This window comes from Chelon labrosus, assembly GCF_963514085.1.
Source record: "Chelon labrosus genome assembly, chromosome: 7".
Lineage (NCBI taxonomy): Eukaryota > Metazoa > Chordata > Actinopteri > Mugiliformes > Mugilidae > Chelon > Chelon labrosus.
The window spans coordinates 19,364,088-19,382,902 of NC_140343.1; the positions used below are offsets into that span (position 1 = coordinate 19,364,088).

The following is an 18,815-nucleotide window of genomic DNA, read 5'->3' on the forward strand; positions in this document are numbered from 1 at the left end:
ACGACTACGCCACCTAGGGAGCGTAATCCTAGATCACAGTGTGTTTATAGAATGGGTGTTTTTTTTTTTAACATGGACTCTGGTCTAGATTTTGATCCAAACCTATAACGAAGAGCGTGAGCAAGAACACACAGCTACACCAGTCTGTAGATATTTAGAGAAGACTAACAGATACTGGTAAAGTACATTTTATTTATTTATTTGTTTAATACAACGTTCGATTATTCATTATAAAAACAAGATCATATATAAAATTGACAAAAACACAGTGTAGCACATAAAGAGCTTTACATAACACTGTAAGACATAAGACTGAAACACACTAAAAATAAAAACTAGGATCTTTTAGATAGTTTAGAAAATTGCTTGCATAAGAGACAAACCCCGAATTAAACCAAATGTACAATATTACAGTAAAAAATAAAATATATGTATATGTGCAACATTAGGAGTAGCAGAATCACAGATTCTTTAATGTTATACCTACACTTCATTAGTATTAAAAAAAAAAAAAAAAACTAAAAATGATTCCCTTAACAGTCATTCATAGAAAAAATGGTTTAAGTGGACATCTATCATACTAATAAACTACTACTCAGCAACCATGTCCATAAAGGTTCAAACTGAAGCCAAAACCAGCCAAGAAAAGTGGTATATGCCATACTATACGCTTTAAAGACATTTATTTTTTCTTTCCAATCTAATAAAATCACACTGAATTTAAAAGATCTGCTGATGCATTTCCACAGTGATGACACCAAGACACTTTTTCCCCGTGGGCATTGTCTGTCTCTCATCTGCTCTCTACCTATAACCTCACAGGCTACCAGGCTTCTCTGTAGCTCTAAGTGTAATTTTCTATGGGCTCACTTATTTTAACGCGGAGCCAGTAAACAGACCAGCCAAAACTAACTAAGCACAGAACCAGGAGAATCACCCAGGTGATGTAGATAGCCCCATTCTCTCTTGCATCCTGCCAGGTACAACCCTGTATTGGAAACAGAGAGATATCTGCATCATTACTGAATGGTATACACATTGTTGTAATGCATGTAATACACACGCACACACCAGTTTTACAGTTTATATTTTACATTCATGGTCGTGCTTGCTTTTTAAAAATGTGCTCTGAGATGTTCTGCTGGGAAGAAATATCTTGAAGCATCGAAAACAAAATAATGTAAGACAGTAAAGCAATTAGAGAAACGTTGAAATGAGGACAATCCATTAATCGAGTGAGCAAAAACGTTTACAAAACAGTGAAGTTGTAACCTTTTTAGTAGCTAAAAATCATTAACATCAACTGGAGCAAAATAGATCTGTGCTAGGTTCCATGAAATCTCCTTTCTTTGCCCTCTTCAATATCTGATATTTAACTGGAGCGTTAAGAGTCAGCATCATCCCTGGGAATGTGTGCCTTGGGAATTTTGTTTAGAGGTGAGCTGATAAGAGATATTCAAATGTTTACATTCAGAATACAAAATACAATTAAAAGGGAAGGTTCCCGTTATGAATTTTTATCTCACCGCTAGCGTTCCAACGATGGCAGCAAAGAACAAGCCGAGCATGAAATAATAAAGAAAGCGTCGCCAAGGGTACCTGCGTCCAACACATGACCTAAAAGCAAATCAGAGAGAGACAGTTTTATATTTTAGACTGGGATGTTACAGAAATAGAATTTGATAGAAATGTGTTTTAAATGTGCTGTGATACATGAATTGAATTTTGGAATCTGCGTGAGGGTGAGTCCTAGAGACACAAGCAGAGGTCTTACACTTTTCGGCAGTGGGGACACCTTACGCTGTACTTCTTTGTCACATTAGTCCACTGAGAAAGAAAGGGAGAACTGTTAGTCTAATTAATGGGTGTAAAACGCTCTAGACACTTCACTTTTTCAACGGCTAATGTAAAAGAACTATCTTCTAGTCAGACTTGACATTTCTTGTTGCAAATGGAGCATTTGCTCAGAAATGCTTAAACCCAACCAGATGCTACTGCTCAGTGCCCAGTGCCGCTTTCATGACGCTGGTAACAAGACTGATGAGTACGTACCACGAATATTTGAGAGCAGTGTCCACAGCTCACTCTGAACCCACTCGGTTGTAGTGCAGCACTGACAACACTTCCAAAGCCCGTTGCACCAAGCTCGATAATTCGCTTACTGAGAGAGAGAGAGAGAGACCAGTGTTGAGGACATTTTCAGTGTCCTTACATTCTGAGTGGAATGCGAAAAAACAGGTGATCATTAAAATGAATATGTAGACATGAAAAGCATTTAAATTTCACCATAAAATAATCTCTTTAGGATGTGATAGACCACATCTACTCTGATGTGCAGAACCAGCCACTACAGAAATTCTGGAAATTATACTCTTTTGCACAAAAGGGACTCGCTGACAGTTTGAAAGTGCAGCTACTACAGTAGTAACATGTTTGACTGCCTCAGTCTTTTTCCCCTCCTTACTCTACCTCTGCTTCATCATATTCCCAGCATGTTCCTCATTTCCAAATATTTGTCCTATATTTAGAGCTCACCAGTTGGGACGGGGGCAGGCCACTCTCTGCGATGTTGCCCTGCAGATCAGGAGACAGTTGCAGGGACAGCGTACATACTTCTTCCCCGCAGGAGGGTTCTTAAGAGGCTGTGTGTGTGGCGGTGGTGAGGGGACAGAGAAGAGAGGTTATTGTTCCATACTGACTGCTCATCAGCATTTATTAAGCACATTTGAACATTTATTTTAACTCACTCTAGAACAAACAAAATGACATGTAAGCAGTCTTCCATATTGTTATTTATCTGATTAGTGATCAATGTTTTTAGAAACCCTAACACAACATTAAAGCACAGTAAAAATTAACAAATATGTATAGCTATATTTCTACTGTGAAAAACTTCTAATATGAAATATTTTTATTATCCTACCATCTTGAGTAAGTTTTTTTGTGCAAATTTACGTTTACCACTAGTTCCAGATCTACAGAAAGATTTCATCTACAAGAACCAAAACCATCTCTTAAAATGAGCCAAATGTACAAATTCAGATGCAGTCTGTTGATTTCAATAAAGACCAATGCAATCTACCAATAGCTGCACCTTGTAATCTGACACACATGACACAAGCATAGCATTTCATACGCCTCCTTGGCAATGCAGAGCAGACTGAGGAGACTCAACACAAGAAGAAGTTTTCTGTGGTATAACGATCCATATGAAAATGGATGAAAACCTTGGTAACGTCACCCATTGCTTTCCAGATGAGGGGTTTTTAAGGTCAGTGTGTTAGCGCTGGCCGTCACCATTCTGCCACTGTCTGACTTCACCTTGTTGTCCTGGCTAACTCAAAGGCGGCCCAAGAGGCAAAGCGTGAATGGAGCTGAAGTGTGCAGCTGATGCTGAGGCAGACAGTTAGCACCCTGTGACAGCACCTACCTACTAAATTATGCTTAGTTTTAAACACGTGAATCGAATAAAAATTCATAATTCTTCAAGCGAGTGGTGAAATTAGAAACCAAAATTTTTTCCTTTCTTTTTTTTTTTTTTTTTTAACTAGGCTGTCAATATGTTTATTTCTGCTGTAAAGTTGTCCACTGAAACATGGAGGTCAATTGGGACAGACATCTGAAATTTGGGGGAAACCATGTGTGAAAACAACAGGAAACTGAATGTCAATAAGGTGAAGATTTCAAGTATTTCATGCAAGCCTTTTTTCTGAAGAATGACAAGATGTTTTATGACACCGTTTTGAAAATCAGAGTTTATTAAAGCCTTGATTGACTGTCTGAATAAAGTTTTCCTTTGTGATTCATTTAAATACTCTCATCCACAAATTTTGCAAACTAAAACAGAAACTCCTCCTGCAACATTTTCACTGCATGTCTTATATCCCAACTGTAGTCTTTTGACGCCATAAGTTGAGTTTGGGTACTCGGGCCTTTTTTCTTTTTCCTCTTTATATACAGAGTCTTGAGAAAAATGGGACTGTGTATGTTTATCTCAATATTTTTTCGCAGCTCAAAAGATTCTGGACTCACAATATGTCATAGGTCTCTAAGGTTTTTACACACATTAGTTAAAATATGTTAAGAGTTTAAGAAATTAGTGCAGGAAGTTGGCCATAAATGGTCAGTACCCACCGTTGCCTCGTTGCACACTAGACACTTCAAAATGTGCTGGTTGTTCTGAGGGTCCACATTGATGCGAGAACGGCACACTGCACACGTCACCCATGATGAACCATCTGCTGCCACCGGCGAGTAGGGAGGAGGCCGGTCCTGAAGTGGAGGTGCTGAGGCAGCTTCTGAAAAGAGGAAAAGACAGGCATGTAGACTGGTGTATAAGCATGAGGGGGTGAGAAACATGAGAAAGACCAAGCTGCTTTATTTTCTTTATCTATGTCAGAGCACAATCGAATTACAACAGTAAATGTGCTTTTTTCTTCTTACAAAATGTTTGGTTTGTCAACAATGGATAAAAATAAAAGGTTCTCATACAATGCGGCGTCGGAAACTACATTGGTGCAGCAAACTAATCAGCTGTTGCAGGCAGCTGATATACTGTACATGAACAGAAAATAGCAGGAGAGAGAGGTAATGGACTGCTGGAGTATGTCATATTTTGCTGTGTTGCTTTTTAACAGCAGGGTTTGAAGAAACTACTTTCTTTCCATAATCTCCTCGTCCACTAATTATTTCCTCTCTGTTCTTCTGTGTGTGTTATGGATTACCCAGAATAACAGAATGGATGTGTAAATCCATTAGTCAATAAATACTTTGTAAATAAAATCTCATGTATGTTTTTAGTATTTCATTCTTATATTATACTTCCATGTTTTCTATGACATGCAAGGAGAATGCAGCACAGGTACAAGACATGAGTTCAAAAAAATAATAACCACACTGTGGAACTGACCCCCAGTTGATTCAAGAATTTCTATTCAGATTAACACCTCTTACGGGATACAGGAATTAACTCCAACTCAAAAACTAAGCTGGAACTAATGAGGCAGCGTGCATGGGATTCTGATTTGAGCAAAGTCATGGAGTCAACGTAATGGGACCAACAGTTAATCCCATAAACAAGATTAATATATATTTTGTGTACTTTCATGCACTGCTTCTCTAAATTGAGCTGCCAGTCAGAGCGATCTCTCTCCCAACAACAATTCAACATGAATCGGCTGAAAAGCTGGTGACATGGCTCTGACTAGTGTCGGTGCAGGACACAGTGGAAAACCTAGGGCCATGACACTGGAAAACCATTGAACATCCTGCTTGGTGTGTCACGGCGCACTAGCAAAGATTCAGCATTCAGAGTCAGCATTCAGTTCAAACTGTTCAGGGAGTGTGACAAACGGCCGTCATGACAAACGAGCTGAATGACTTATTACCAGGTCACGAAAAGCACGACAAATTCAACTCAAGTGATAAAGACTTTATCACTGAAAATTACGTTATGGTTCTCGGCACGGCCTGTTTTTAAATTCGTGTCCTGCTTCTGTGTTAAATAAAAACTACAATAAATGTAAAAATAAACACCTAAAAATAGATAAATGCAAGTATATGCTTGATAAACTTCAGATGTAAGTTCAGTAACGATTTTCATTTTATACATTTTGTTGTATATATCGTTTACTATATATACATATATACTGTCTGTGAAGGTTCTCACTTATCCATTTCAAAAAAACTCTACAAGTCCAGTTGCCTTTTTTGAACCTTTTTTGGATACATATATATTGTTTTCATCTGTTTTGTTAATTCTTCAGCAACTTTCTATTTAATTTTTCACTCTTGACTTCTCTGATATGCTTCCTTTCCCACAATTTTCCAGATTGCTAAAAAAAATATGACATAGTTTGATATGCAAATGCTGAACCAAGAACAAATTTAACTTCTAGTGAACTGGTGCGACTCAGTAGCCAAAGAAAGTGAAGACAGTTAACTGTTTGTTTGTTTTCTGTTTCTTTGTGGCATAATTGTTTTAATTACCTATCTTGCTGTGTGTTTGTTGATGTGCTTGCCTTCAGCAAATACAAATCCCAAAAATCACTGAAGTAAACTTAACCCAAGTCCAGCCGACCTTGGAAAGAGCACAGATGTATTGGCAAGCTAATCTGAAAATATTAAAATACATGCCAAAGCTTGAGATTCAGGTATAATGTCATAAAGTTGACATACCCCACCCTAAACCTTAACCCAATTCCATTCTTGGTTTGTGAAAGCTTCTGACCTTTTCTGCTGCATGTTCCTATGAAATTCACTCCATGAGTCAAAGTGAAATAGGGGAACTCAGAAAGGAAAAACACTGGCCTCAGATCAGCAAAGTACGCAATCACAAACATGTAAAAAACAAATATTTGCTTGCATCCCTCATCAATGGTGGATATACTCCAGGCTAATGCTCCAAATGTGGGTTCAGCTCAGATTATGCGTGCCACAAGGGGAGCTAACTATTTATCTACTTTAGCTACTGTAACTCAGTGCGCTCTGTAAGTTTCAACACTGTTCATTCCACATGAGAAGACTATGATCAATGGATGACAGGCATGAACAAGGAGGTCTCAACTGAGGAAGTCAGCTGATGTTCAGAGAAATAAGGAACTGCAGTATCATCAGACAGAGTTTAAAAGCAGTGACGTTGAATCAGCAGCCTTGTTTTTTTTTTTGTTTTTTTTTTGTGACGAACACTGAATTTTTCTAAAGATATAAATCTTAAAATAACTGCGTGGATAAACATTTAAGTAACCGATAAGAACATGCTGGCATACCTCTTATCAAAAAGGTGTTTGTCAGGGTCCATCACAGTCGGACTGTAACGTATGTTTTATTATCTCACCAAATACTGCATCAGTGTTGATGTGACACATAAATGCATGCGTTTTTTTTTATTTAGACTACTAACTGCGTGTTGAATAGTGGCTTCCAGATTAACGATAAAGGTATATTTTATTTAGCGAAAACTTTCTCAGAACCAAGGTAAGACCCAACTTTGTGGATTTACAGCAGATACCTTCACATATATCTAGAAGCTACAGCCCTTAAATGCGCAGTTATTTTTCTGAGCAGTTTATTTAGCATAAAAAGACCTAATAGGAGTTTTAACGCTAACAATAACCTTTACGCGTTAAAGAAACAAAATTTTCCTCGGTCAAACAAAACTTAACGGATACGCTACTTCCACACAAACAACAGCCCACTCGTGTCACGACAGCCTTCCTGCAACTTTTATTTTTTTTAACTTTAACTACAGACCTGAACTCGCGTCCACCTCCGAGGCGCTTCCATCGACCGTCACACCGCTCGCCTCACCGGACAGAAGCGGGGCTTTCTCCTCATCCGCCATGTCCGTCTGAAGCTCAACAGCTGCGTCCAAATCTGTCTTATCAGAAGGCAAACATGGGGAAACAACGGCCTGCCCGTCGTGTCATGTGAGTCTGACTCGGAACTCGCTCGCTAGCGTCACCGTCTGGTTAGAGCTGCGCATGTCCAGCGCTCAGAACGCAAAGGTGTGACACCAGGAAGTACAGCAGTAAAGTCAAAGTACACTTCTCTTTTTTTTTTCTTTTTTTTTTTTAATGACAGAAAACATGCAACACAGCGAAAACCAAAGAAACAATTAAATTACAAACAGACATGGCAACATATTATTCAGTATTTGTCCATCCACGTTATTGTTTTAAATATGATTAAGATAAATAATAAGTAAGTTATCATACAAGGGGAAATTCAGTCTACACATGCTATCATATAGTTTTTTTGTTCTTTTGGTCCTTTTTGAAGCATTTTAGTAGTTTAAGTGCAGTTTAAATTCTGACATACGTTTACTCAAATGAGCAAGGGACTTTTGTGGTCAGCAATGTTTCAATAATTACATCAGCAATGACAAAAAGAAGAAAATTAAGTCCCAGTCTGTTCCTATTTTATTTTAAATTTAGATATATCATGCCATATCCTGATGCTGTTGTAAACGATAAGATTGCATTTCACTTCTGGGCTTACCTTCTTCTTTGCCTCACATGTGATTAAGCTCCATGACCAATGAGGGTGACAGGCCCAGGAATCAATACAGGTCTCTCTCTTAATATATGAATGTTACCAAAGCCAGAAGTGGCGTGCATGACAGGCCCAGTTATAAAATAACATACACTGTCTGGCCAGAAAAAAGGTCACACACTCTCATATTACGTTGAACCGCCTCCAGCGTTGATTACAGCACACATTCGCTGTGGCATTGTTTCCATAAGATTCTGCAATGTCACAAGATTTATTTCCATCCAGTGTTGCATTCATTTTTCACCAAGATCTTGTATTGATGATGGGAGAGTCTGACCACTGTACAAATCCTTCTCCAGCACATCCCAAAGATTCTCAATGGGGTTAAGGTCTGCTCTCTGTGGTGGCCAATCCATGTGTGAAAATGATGTCTCATGCTCCCTGAACCACTCTTTCACAATTTGAGCCCCATGAATCCTGACATTGTCATCTTGGAATATGCCTGTGCCATCAGGGAAGAAAAATATCCACTGATGGAATAACCTGGTCATTCAGTATATTCAGGTAGTCAGCTGACCTCATTCTTTGGGCATATAATGTTGCTGAACCTAGACCTGAGCAACTGCAGCAACCCCAGATCATAGCACTGCCCCCACAGGCTTGTACAGTAGGGACTAGGCATTCAATTCAATTCAATTCAATTTTATTTATATAGCGTCAATAACGATACAAATCGTCTCAAGACGCTTTACAAAAACCCGGCCTGAAACCCCCAGAGCAAGCCTGAAGGCAACGGTGGCAAGGAAAAACTCCCTTTTAACAGGAAGAAACCTCGAGCAGAACCCAGCTCATATGGAGGGACCCATCTGCCTAAGGCCAGCCGGGTACAGACAGAAGAAAGAGAGAAGAGAACAGCAAAGAGAGAAGAGAAGAGAACAGCAAGATAAACATACATCTGTCATAGATACACATATCTGACTAAAGTGTACATGTGGAATCTTATGATACAAACTGATGATGTTACATGACAGTTTGAAAATGTAAGAGGAATCATAGGCAGGTTGGAGAATTGTTCATTCAGGTAGGAGTGGATAACTGCAGGATTCCATGAAGACTGGGCAGGCTGATGAGACCACGACAACAGATGTAGTATAGAGCTCCACAGGAAACACACCACTCCAGGCCAGAGATACTCCATGATGGGTGCATCACTTCATCTGCCTCTCGTCTTACCCTGATGCCCCCATCACTCTGGAACAGGGTAAATCTGGACTCATCAGACCACATGACCTTCTTCCATTGCTCCAGAGTCCAATCTTTATGCTCCCAAGCAAACTTAAGCATTTTTTCCAGTTAGCCTCACTGATAAGTGGTTTTCTTAAGGCTACACAGCTGTTCAGTCCCAATCCCTTGCGTTCTCTTCGCATTGTACATGTAGAAATACTCTTACTTTCACTATTAAACATAGCCCTGAGTTCTACTGTTGTTTGTCAATTTTCACCAAACATTTAAGTGATCGCCGATCACGATCAGGATTTTTTTCCGACCACATTTCTTCCTCAAAGACGATGGTTCTCCACTATCTTTCCAGTTTTTAATAATGCGTTGGACAGTTCTTAACCCAGTTTTACTAGTTTCTACAATCTCCTTAGATGTTTTCTCTGCTTGATGCATACCAGTGATTTGATCCTTATCAAACAGACTAACAACTTTTCCACGACCACAGGATGTGGTTGTTTAAGAAATGAGAAGCTACTCATTGCATCAGTTGGGGTTAAATAACGTGTTGCCAGCTGAAAGATAATCACCCATGCAGTAATTATCTTATACAATCCAATTTAATCAAAGCCGAACACGGCAAAGAGTATCTAACATTTGAAATATACTTTGCTTTTACTCACGAGACACATCTATATATGTCATTTAATGTTTTTTATGTCTTCACTTAATTTCTTTAGTGTAGAAAAATAAAAAAAATATTAAGGAAAACTTTGAATGACTACAGTAGGTGTGCCCAAACGTTTGACCAATACTCTGAATGGCCTTCAATGTTCAGTGAAGGTTTGCAGGCTTATCATAGAAAGTCGAGTTTCATCATCAGCCTACATTACATGTGTTAGGAAGACTCAGATGGATCTTGTTTTTTTTTTATCGTTTATTTTCTAACACATTTTACAATACATTTATAGGACACAACAATTTCTTGAAGTACAAATACAACATAGTCCATTCATTCCATAAAAATAAAATAAAATACCCCCTTTTCCATATTGTGGAGGCATGAATAAATTAATGAGTGAATGAATGAATGGTTCCTATGTAAATATTCATATAAGTATGCAGTAATTATGGATATGTAATTGTGAAAATAGTAAAGTAGCGGGATACTGACTTCAACTGGGTCAATTATCATAAGTTCATACACATATTGACTAAAATATATAGTTATAGTTGGGTGACTATATAGCCCATGTATAACAAGAAACAGATAGTAAATTACACATTCACATAGTAAATAAATTTATTACATAAACAAGTAATTATTTATTCCAGCTGTATGTTTAGCTAAAGGAAAACAAAAGGTAAGTTGAAGGTGATGGTATGCCAATGTGATATGAAACTGTTTTAATGTTGAGTCCCAGTTAAGTTGGGAAATTTGTGTGTTTTGCCACATAAATACTGCACAGATACACTCAGCATGCATACGCAGCAAACTTTATCTGAGCAAACTCTCTGTTCACTGTTGTGAACATGCAGTCAAGATCGTAAGTGAAGATGGTGAAAATGAACCATGCATCATTCAGTCTGAGCGTGTTGGCGTGTCACAAAAATACAAATCTGGAATCAAGTCAAAACCTCAAGTTTCTGTCAAATGTGGCACAGTTTGTGCAAATTGGCAAAAGATGAATGTGTGTTGAATGTGGCATTTTTGTTTGCTTCATGAGGTACTGTGAGGAGGGTTAGTCTCCTCTTCACCCCACAGCAGGGACATCTCCAGAAAGCTCACACAGCACCACCACTGATTCTTGCTGCCAAATACTCCTATTATTGAAGCTACAAAATACCCTGCAGCACATTTATTTTTTTTCCTTGTTATGTCTGTATAAGATTAAATTATAGTTATGTCTCTAAATCCTGGTTTTAGTTTCTCAGTTCTAAATGTTCAAAACATGGAGGACTTACATCCTTGAAACATTTTCAGAGCCTTTAAAAGTGAGTATGGATGATGGATTTACATGGACGGGGAAACACTAACATGCATGAGCAGTGCACGAGACAACTTGGAAGTGTCTATCCACCATCCTTGAGTCTTGTATCTAGTTTACCTTAATGCATCTCACTCACTCACTCAGTTTAAAAGCCTTTGGGAAGATATCTTCTCTGATCTGGTGATACTGAAAACAGACATCTCGTGCTACGGACTGAGCCCACACTAATGAACAGTAATGTCCTCCGTCATGTCATTCTGCTTTATATCGCACTCTGTGTAAATACTAAACCTCTTGTAGATTGTAGCACTGAGCCTAACATTAGTGATAAAAGTGTCTTAAAAGTGTACCCCATGTGTAAGACGTAGCTTTGTGTGTGAATGACGGCAACTTTAAAGGTCCGGGTCATCCCCCCTGAGGGTGTTGAACTCTTCAGGGGCCGAGTACTTTCCGGCGCCTCGACCCGCTGACTGCCGAAAGCTCGCTGCAATCTCATCAAAGGTGCGACCCTTGGTTTCCGGGACCATGAAATAGGTGAAGACGAAGAAGCCAAGCAGCAGGACGGTGAAGATGATGAAGACATAGGGTCCACAGAGGAGCTGCAGCAAAGGCAAAAGCTTGGTTCATATGTGTTGTGGGCACATGCTACAGTAGGCAGTATATATGCAGTGGTGCAGCAGTCAATAGTATGGAACTTCTGTACTCAAGATAAACTCATAATGCTTTTGAATATCAGCAAAGGTGGGAAGTGGGAGAGGCCACTGGTGTTGGTGATTTTACCTGGAAGGTTTCGTGCCAATCTAAGCCGCAAACGTGCTCCAATTCTGAGTTATGGAACCAGAAACAGGAGCCAATATATGGAAGATAGGTTTAAATGAAAGCTGTCTTACCTCAACATACTGGAAGCACATGCCCACTAAGAAATTGGCAGACCAGTTGGAGAAACCAGCAACTGCAATGGCAGCAGGCCGGGGCCCCTGGCTGAAGAGCTCGGCCACTATGAACCATGGGATGGGGCCAGGGCCAATTTCAAAAAAGGCTACAAAACTGAAGACGGCCGCAATGCTGATGTAGGACATCCAGCTGAACTGGTCCTGGGGAGCAGAAAATGCCACGGAGGCTCTTTGTCACTTTATTTAAAAAACCCTTAAAAAGGCCAGATGGATTCAGAAAACTCAAACACTCACCGATAGCGCCATGGCAGCAGTCAGGAAAATTGCTGAAACTGCCATTCCCATCAAACCGATGAGGTGAAGGGGTCTCCTGCCTGCTCGCTCCACCACAAACAACTGCAGAGAAGAGTCACACAATTAATAAGGCCATGTGTATAATTCATTATAATCACCTTCATATGAAATTACAATACATTTATGAGGCTTTATAAAATGCTTCAGTATTTATATCTTGCATCACAACTTATGGCAACTTGTCAGCACAGCACACATTTATTTCACCCCTTATATGTGTAGATTTCACATGATCTGTGGATGTTTTCCAGGTCATCAGTTTCCAATGGAGCGACTCCAGACCAACTTTCCACCACAGTATTTTTGCGAGGCAGGGGAAGTCGGGCTGGCTTCCAGGCTAAAGTTGCTCTGTTCAGTGGTTAAATTAACAGAGGCCTAACTGACACTGACACTGTGACTTTGCTGCAGTTACAATTTAACAATAAGTGTATTATCATCACATAACTCATACTCTCTTATTATTTTCTCTCTTTGAAAGTAACAACATGATCAATTATCAGTTACCCTCTCATTGAAATCAGATATGTTCCTGTTCCTGTATATTTCTCTCCATTAACGGCATGATCAGTGCATTCAGCAAACCAACTGGCTGCCCCAGCAATCGACAAAAAAAAGGATTACATATGATGAAACCATGGTAGCGCAAGCCTTCCCAGACCCTTTCAGACTTGATCTCAGCATGTGCAGTTTGAAAGCAAAAATTGCCCAAAGGTACATCAGTACTGCATAGCTGTATGCTGACTGGACTACATTCATACAACGATAGTCACTGTCAGCTAACCAAACAGTGTGGTTGAACGAGGTAGAAAAATCTTATCCTTCTCATGCCACTACTTTATAAACCTTACAGACTGTTACAAGTTAGTAAGTTCTGTGGGATTTTTAAATAACTATATTGTGACTTACAGAGACTACAGTGAAAGCAGTGTTGACAACTCCTGCACCAATGGTTGCGTAGACAGGCTGGGACACGCCAGCTCGCTCAAAGATCCCAGTCGAGTAGTAAAACACCTGCAGAGGACAACATACAGAGGGAGCAGTTGCTTTACTTTTATACTTTATACTGGTGTTTCTCTCAACCTAACAGTCTTGAATGAGAATATACTATGTTAATGAACCACAAGTTAATGATTAGTTTGGAAATTAGTTCATAAATGTCAGTGTTAATTGGATTTACTCATATTGAGTAAATCCTTTTGTACACTAACTCTGAACCTTTGCTCGTTTGACTCACAGCGTTGATACCAGACAGCTGCTGTGACAGCTGCAGCATGATGGCAACAAAGATGGGCTGGCGGTACATGGGGGAGCGGAACAGCTCGGCGATGGTCACCTTCTTCTCCCTCATCATCTTCTGGCTCTCCTCCTTCATCTCCTGCATGTCCTCACTCACCTCATCGGTGCCCCGCAGCTTCATTAATACTGGAAGACAGAGGTCCAAGTTTGGAGAGTGATTTATAGAGCTGCCACGCAGAGTGTGCCAGAGGTACTTAGAAGGATATGTTTGGGCAACAGCTTATCGATCTACCAACCATTCTGGCAGCCATAAGTGTCACTTCAGTTCAATACAGCACCATGAATTACATTTGCTCTTGTAAAACCTAAGTTTTTTTATGCCATTTTTCATTGACTCGTTGCCAATCATGTACCTGTCTGGCTACCCACATTTTTTATCTGCCTCAGGACCTGTGTTTTTGTAATGATAGGCGTGTCATTTTGCCTGGTTTTCCTGGCACACCTCCCGACAGAGTGTGTCTCTCACCAGTGTGTGCTTTGCTCTCCTCGTTGCAGTTGATAAGCAGGTATCGGGGGCTCTCTGGACAGAGAGGCAGAAGGATACACTGCAGAACAGCCGGGAACAGAGTAAAACTCAACAGGAGAGGCCACAGAGAGGCATTCCCCATGATGGATTCAATCCCAAAAATCTATAAACACATAAAGAGCAAATACACGGAGTGTTCAAACATGAGACTCAGCACCTGAAGCCCATTTACACAAAATGACGTATTTTAACATCTTCAACACAGCCAAATCCATCATTACAAACATCCTGTGCAGCAATGCATTGTTTAGATAACAGGTTAAGTTTACATGCATGTAATGATCTAATTATTTTATGGAAATGAAATATGAAACATGTCTGAAGCAGTATGTGTTAATGTATTATAAGATATATTTACATATATTATTAATATGTCATATATTATTAAAAACAAAGTCTTTAAATTTAAATTAATCAGCTTGATTCCTGCCTTTGTTCCAGAATTGGACAGAAACTAGACTAATGTCTTTACAAGACTCACTACGCCAATAACATAATGACAGTAGTGTGGCTTTGAATTAGCACATTAATACCTTAATAACATTATGCCTGGATTAGTGTGTGCATGTCAACAACCCAAAGTTTCCAGGGTATCAACCACTTTGGCAACTACTGCAAGCAAAGGCTAACAGCATTAGCTGAGGCTTCAGGTGAATCATCAAGTGTTGAGCCTCGCTGATGTAGCTTAACAACAGTCACAAAACTCACAAAGTAGAAGTGATTGGAGAATGACATGACTTTAGTTGTACTGTAGAATTTGTTGAAGGTGAGTTTCCACAGGTAAAATGACAGAATAACTGGGATATTGTAGTAGAAGTAATCCACCCTTAGCATATCTATCGGCCTGTATTCTGTGCATTATGTGAACTTGAATCATTTTATTTGTAGTAAACAAGCAGGGATCATTGGTTTAACTGTGTCACTCAGTAGAATCAACTGTGAAGCTTTAGGTGATAGTATCATACACCGTGGATATTTAACGTCTGTAGAGTATCTGAAGATGGGAGAGAAAGAGGACATTCAAGGTTCAATGATCTCACCTGTGCCATGAGAATACCCAGGACTACACCAAGCTGGTGCAGTGTCCCTAATGCTCCGCGCAGAGAGGTGGGGGAGATTTCCTCAACGTACATGGGCACAAAGCCAGTGGAGAGGCCAGAGTAGAGACCCACAATGAAACGTCCAACGATGAGCATCTCGAAGGAAGCAGCCAGCTTGGAGAAGCCCATGAATGCGGCAGCGATGAACGCGAGCACGTTGGCCATGAGCATGGAGTTCTTCCTTTAGAGATCATGTACAGTAAGTAGTAACGTTAATGGCCTAAAATGTGTTAATAAATCACTGTCGTGGGTCGTGAGTGGAGTCATACCTGCCGAAGCGGTTGACGAAGAGGCCAACAGAAAAGGAGCCAAACATTCCTCCCACGGAGAAGATGGCCACAGAGAGTGACCATAGAGCTGTTAGAGTGGCCTGAGCGATGGGCTCTGAGTACCTGCTGCTCCACGTCTCATTGTAGAAGCTCTCGATGGTCTAAAGCACAAAACAACATTCAGTACATTCTGTGGATAAGAGAAACAATGACCAATTAATCTTACTTCTGCCAACTTCAGTGACCTTTCTATAAAAAAGTGCATATTGAGTCTGGAATGAATTTTATGTATGTGAAGAAGGAAAAGGAGAGAAAGGGGAGAGATTTCGCCCAGTTAACGATGGCGGAGGGAGGAGAGGCTATCGATTTGGTTGTAGATCTTCTTAGAAAGACATTTTCCCCGGCGGACTTTGAAGGGAAAGCTATTGCTATTGCGAGGAAAGGCTGCCTAATCCCAGAGCTAGCTAGCCCGACTATTATATTAGTGTAATACAGCAGTGATTGATTATGTAAATGCAGGTAGGTAATGGGTGACTTTTGTGGTACTCACACACATACACACATATACACACAAAGACGGAAAGAACAAAAGAAAGAAAGAAAAGAGTAATACAGAGATTCATTTAAGAGAATGGGGTATAAGGACCAAGGAACTATTTTGGTCAACTAATACAATCAGTGCTTGCCAAATTAAGATGGTAAATATTTTACTTTGAAACAACTGCACTGCACAGCTGCAAATACCTGTTTTTGGTATTTTTCTATATGATGTCCAGGTCCTTTTACTGAACAACCAGACCCCACTGAATCACATGCTGGACCAGCTCTCTCCTGACTTACTATCTGACAAATCTGTTTTGACGATTTCCTGGAACAAGCCTGTCTTTAGTCCTATTTTAGTACTATTGAGTAGTTTCAGACAATCGTTCTGCACACGGCAGCCTTGTGCAAACTAGACTGAAAGCAACAATACTTTAGGTTATTCACTTTTGTAGTGGCCATGTGTTGAGGATCAAACAAGAAGGAAAGAAAGATATGACTCAATAATGTGTATGCACCAATGTAATATTAAAAACTAACAATCCTTAATTGTCAGATTATCTGGATGGTCCTTGTGTGTGTATTCACTAATGGGACGAGTTCATTTGTGTAAAAGATTTCCTCATACTGGGTCATCACATGCATTTCTGCATCTACAACAGCTCACAACTTGTAACCCTGAGCAGCTTAAAACTTAATACCTCAATAAACTGCTGTATTGTGTCATTAACCTGCTACCCTGTCATTTCACATTTATGTCAGGCCACCTTTAAACAAAACTGACAGGCTCAGAAGCTTGCTGTAGAGATTTAGGTTAGCACGCACAAACTTGCTGTTGTCATCATCCTAGGCAAGGGCTCTCCTCTCGCTTCTTTTGCTCGCTCCCTTTATAATAATGGACATCACAGCATTTGTATGTGGACTATCCTATCCTATTGGAGTATCTAATACAGTATCCTATTAGAGAAAGGTTATTGATATTTTCTATAGATGGTACACTATTCTTCACTTCAGGAGTTTCATTCATTCAACCACTGAAAGGACACTAACTGTCTACCCTGTGAGAAGCTCTGAAAGGATCTAAAAGTTCAAATGTTCCCCTGGTAGCCTTCATTTGTTGTTGTTTTTATCCCGGATTTCGCCTCTTGAGCATCACACAGGTTGGGTCAGTAAAGGATGTCAGGTTATATGCAGCTGTTTTTATTTCCCAATCATTTCTGTGTTCAAACTAAAAGAGATTTGGAATTAGCTTTACCTTCCAGTAGCACAAGAGCTTATGCAGTCGTGCAGCTCACTCATATTCCCTGGTCTTTATTGTGATGGAGCAGAACAGTTACAGCTAATTTTTGAACTGAAATTATAAAGGGAGACTATGCTGATGAACCGCCATCTGTCTGATGCATGGATGTATTGATGTGTACAAACTCATACACTGATAGTAGATAGTAACAAAATAGAGCAAAGTGCTGGCAGTAGACACTTGTACGGTCTCCTGAGCAAAAGTAATAAAACATATCTCTGTCAATGAAACAAATAAGACATGGATATATGGACAGCTACACTAGAAAAAAGCTACCGTGGAGCAGTTAAGATGTCTTTAAATATCTTTTGTCTTTTATATTTTATGTAAACAACACACTCACATTTTGCGGAGCGTTGATGACACCAGTGTTGTAGCCAAACTGAAGAGAGCCGATCGCAGCTGTGCCCACAGCCATCATCAGATGGGGCGTCACCTGTTGTTGTGACAGAGAAAGGAAATATGATTTCATTCAACATTTCAAACACCAATGAACAATGGGACAAGGAGACAAATCACATTGGAGTTCTACTGCTGCTGGCTGCGGGTTTGCCCTGAACTCCTGTATCCATCTTCCCCGACCCTGCGGTGATTCTGTCATTCTGCCACCGTTCAGCGCTCAGCGGGGCTCCGGTTAGCCGGCAGCCTCTTGCCTGGTCTACAGAGGTCAGACTGAGACTAACTTTAGCGCCATGACACCTGTCTGCCTTGCCTTTGGGCTGTCCATTTGAGCCATTTGTATTCCTGCTTCCAGGCCATTCTCCTGAGCAACCTTGCCTGTCTGATCAGCATCTGGGCTGCTCTCCAGAGGAGTCCTGCCAAGTCTGTCCTTCAGGCCGACCTCCTGACTGTCCTATTTCAGGTCCGTTTAAAGTGGGTCCTGAGTTCTACATCAACCAGTTCATCTCCCGAGATCTCCAGCTCACCTGTTCTCCAGCGACTGTACCGTCTGCTCCCAGTTCCTTTGTTTTTATATTTCTGTGCTAACTCTGCTATACATACACTTCCACAAACATAAACATGAGTCCAAATACAAAAACAGCGCAGACACACATATGGATGTGGATTAATTATCCGACAAACTCACTAGACACAGACCCAGGTGCCTAAAGGGTCTTTTTCCTGAAAGTCAATGTCCTCTGCATCTGATTAAACCAAGAACAAGTAAATATGGTGATGGTTGTGATGGAAAAAGGTATTAATTAGCAGCAGCACTTTATATACTGAATCTGTAAAACATCATCACAGAATGGCAGTGAACAACGTACCCCTTTTTGTCGACTAGCTTTTTACTAGTCTGTACCCACGGCCCTCTTGTTTCACTGCCCACAGTTTA

At 40.1% G+C, this 18,815-nt stretch overlaps 2 protein-coding genes across 2 annotated transcripts; both read right to left on the reverse strand.

Annotated features, from left to right (window-relative positions):
- Positions 1-178: 178 nt before the first annotated feature.
- Positions 179-7,424, reverse strand: LOC311490347 (type I phosphatidylinositol 4,5-bisphosphate 4-phosphatase-A-like). The gene is made up of 7 exons (XM_084547791.1): positions 7,252-7,424; positions 4,135-4,298; positions 2,536-2,642; positions 2,053-2,161; positions 1,775-1,827; positions 1,527-1,617; positions 179-988 (listed from the first exon to the last, which is right to left on the reverse strand). Exons 1-7 carry the CDS (start codon positions 7,340-7,342, stop codon positions 845-847), a joined length of 759 nt encoding a protein of 252 aa, XP_084403917.1. The 5' UTR covers positions 7,343-7,424; the 3' UTR covers positions 179-844.
- Positions 7,425-11,181: 3,757 nt separating this feature from the next.
- Positions 11,182-18,356, reverse strand: LOC311490400 (solute carrier family 2, facilitated glucose transporter member 1-like). Its single transcript, XM_084547852.1, has 9 exons — positions 17,823-18,356; positions 15,640-15,800; positions 15,311-15,551; positions 14,211-14,373; positions 13,683-13,870; positions 13,355-13,459; positions 12,389-12,490; positions 12,092-12,295; positions 11,182-11,800 (listed from the first exon to the last, which is right to left on the reverse strand). Exons 1-9 carry the CDS (start codon positions 17,949-17,951, stop codon positions 11,594-11,596), a joined length of 1,500 nt encoding a protein of 499 aa, XP_084403978.1. The 5' UTR covers positions 17,952-18,356; the 3' UTR covers positions 11,182-11,593.
- Between the last annotated feature and the right edge of the window lie 459 nt (positions 18,357-18,815).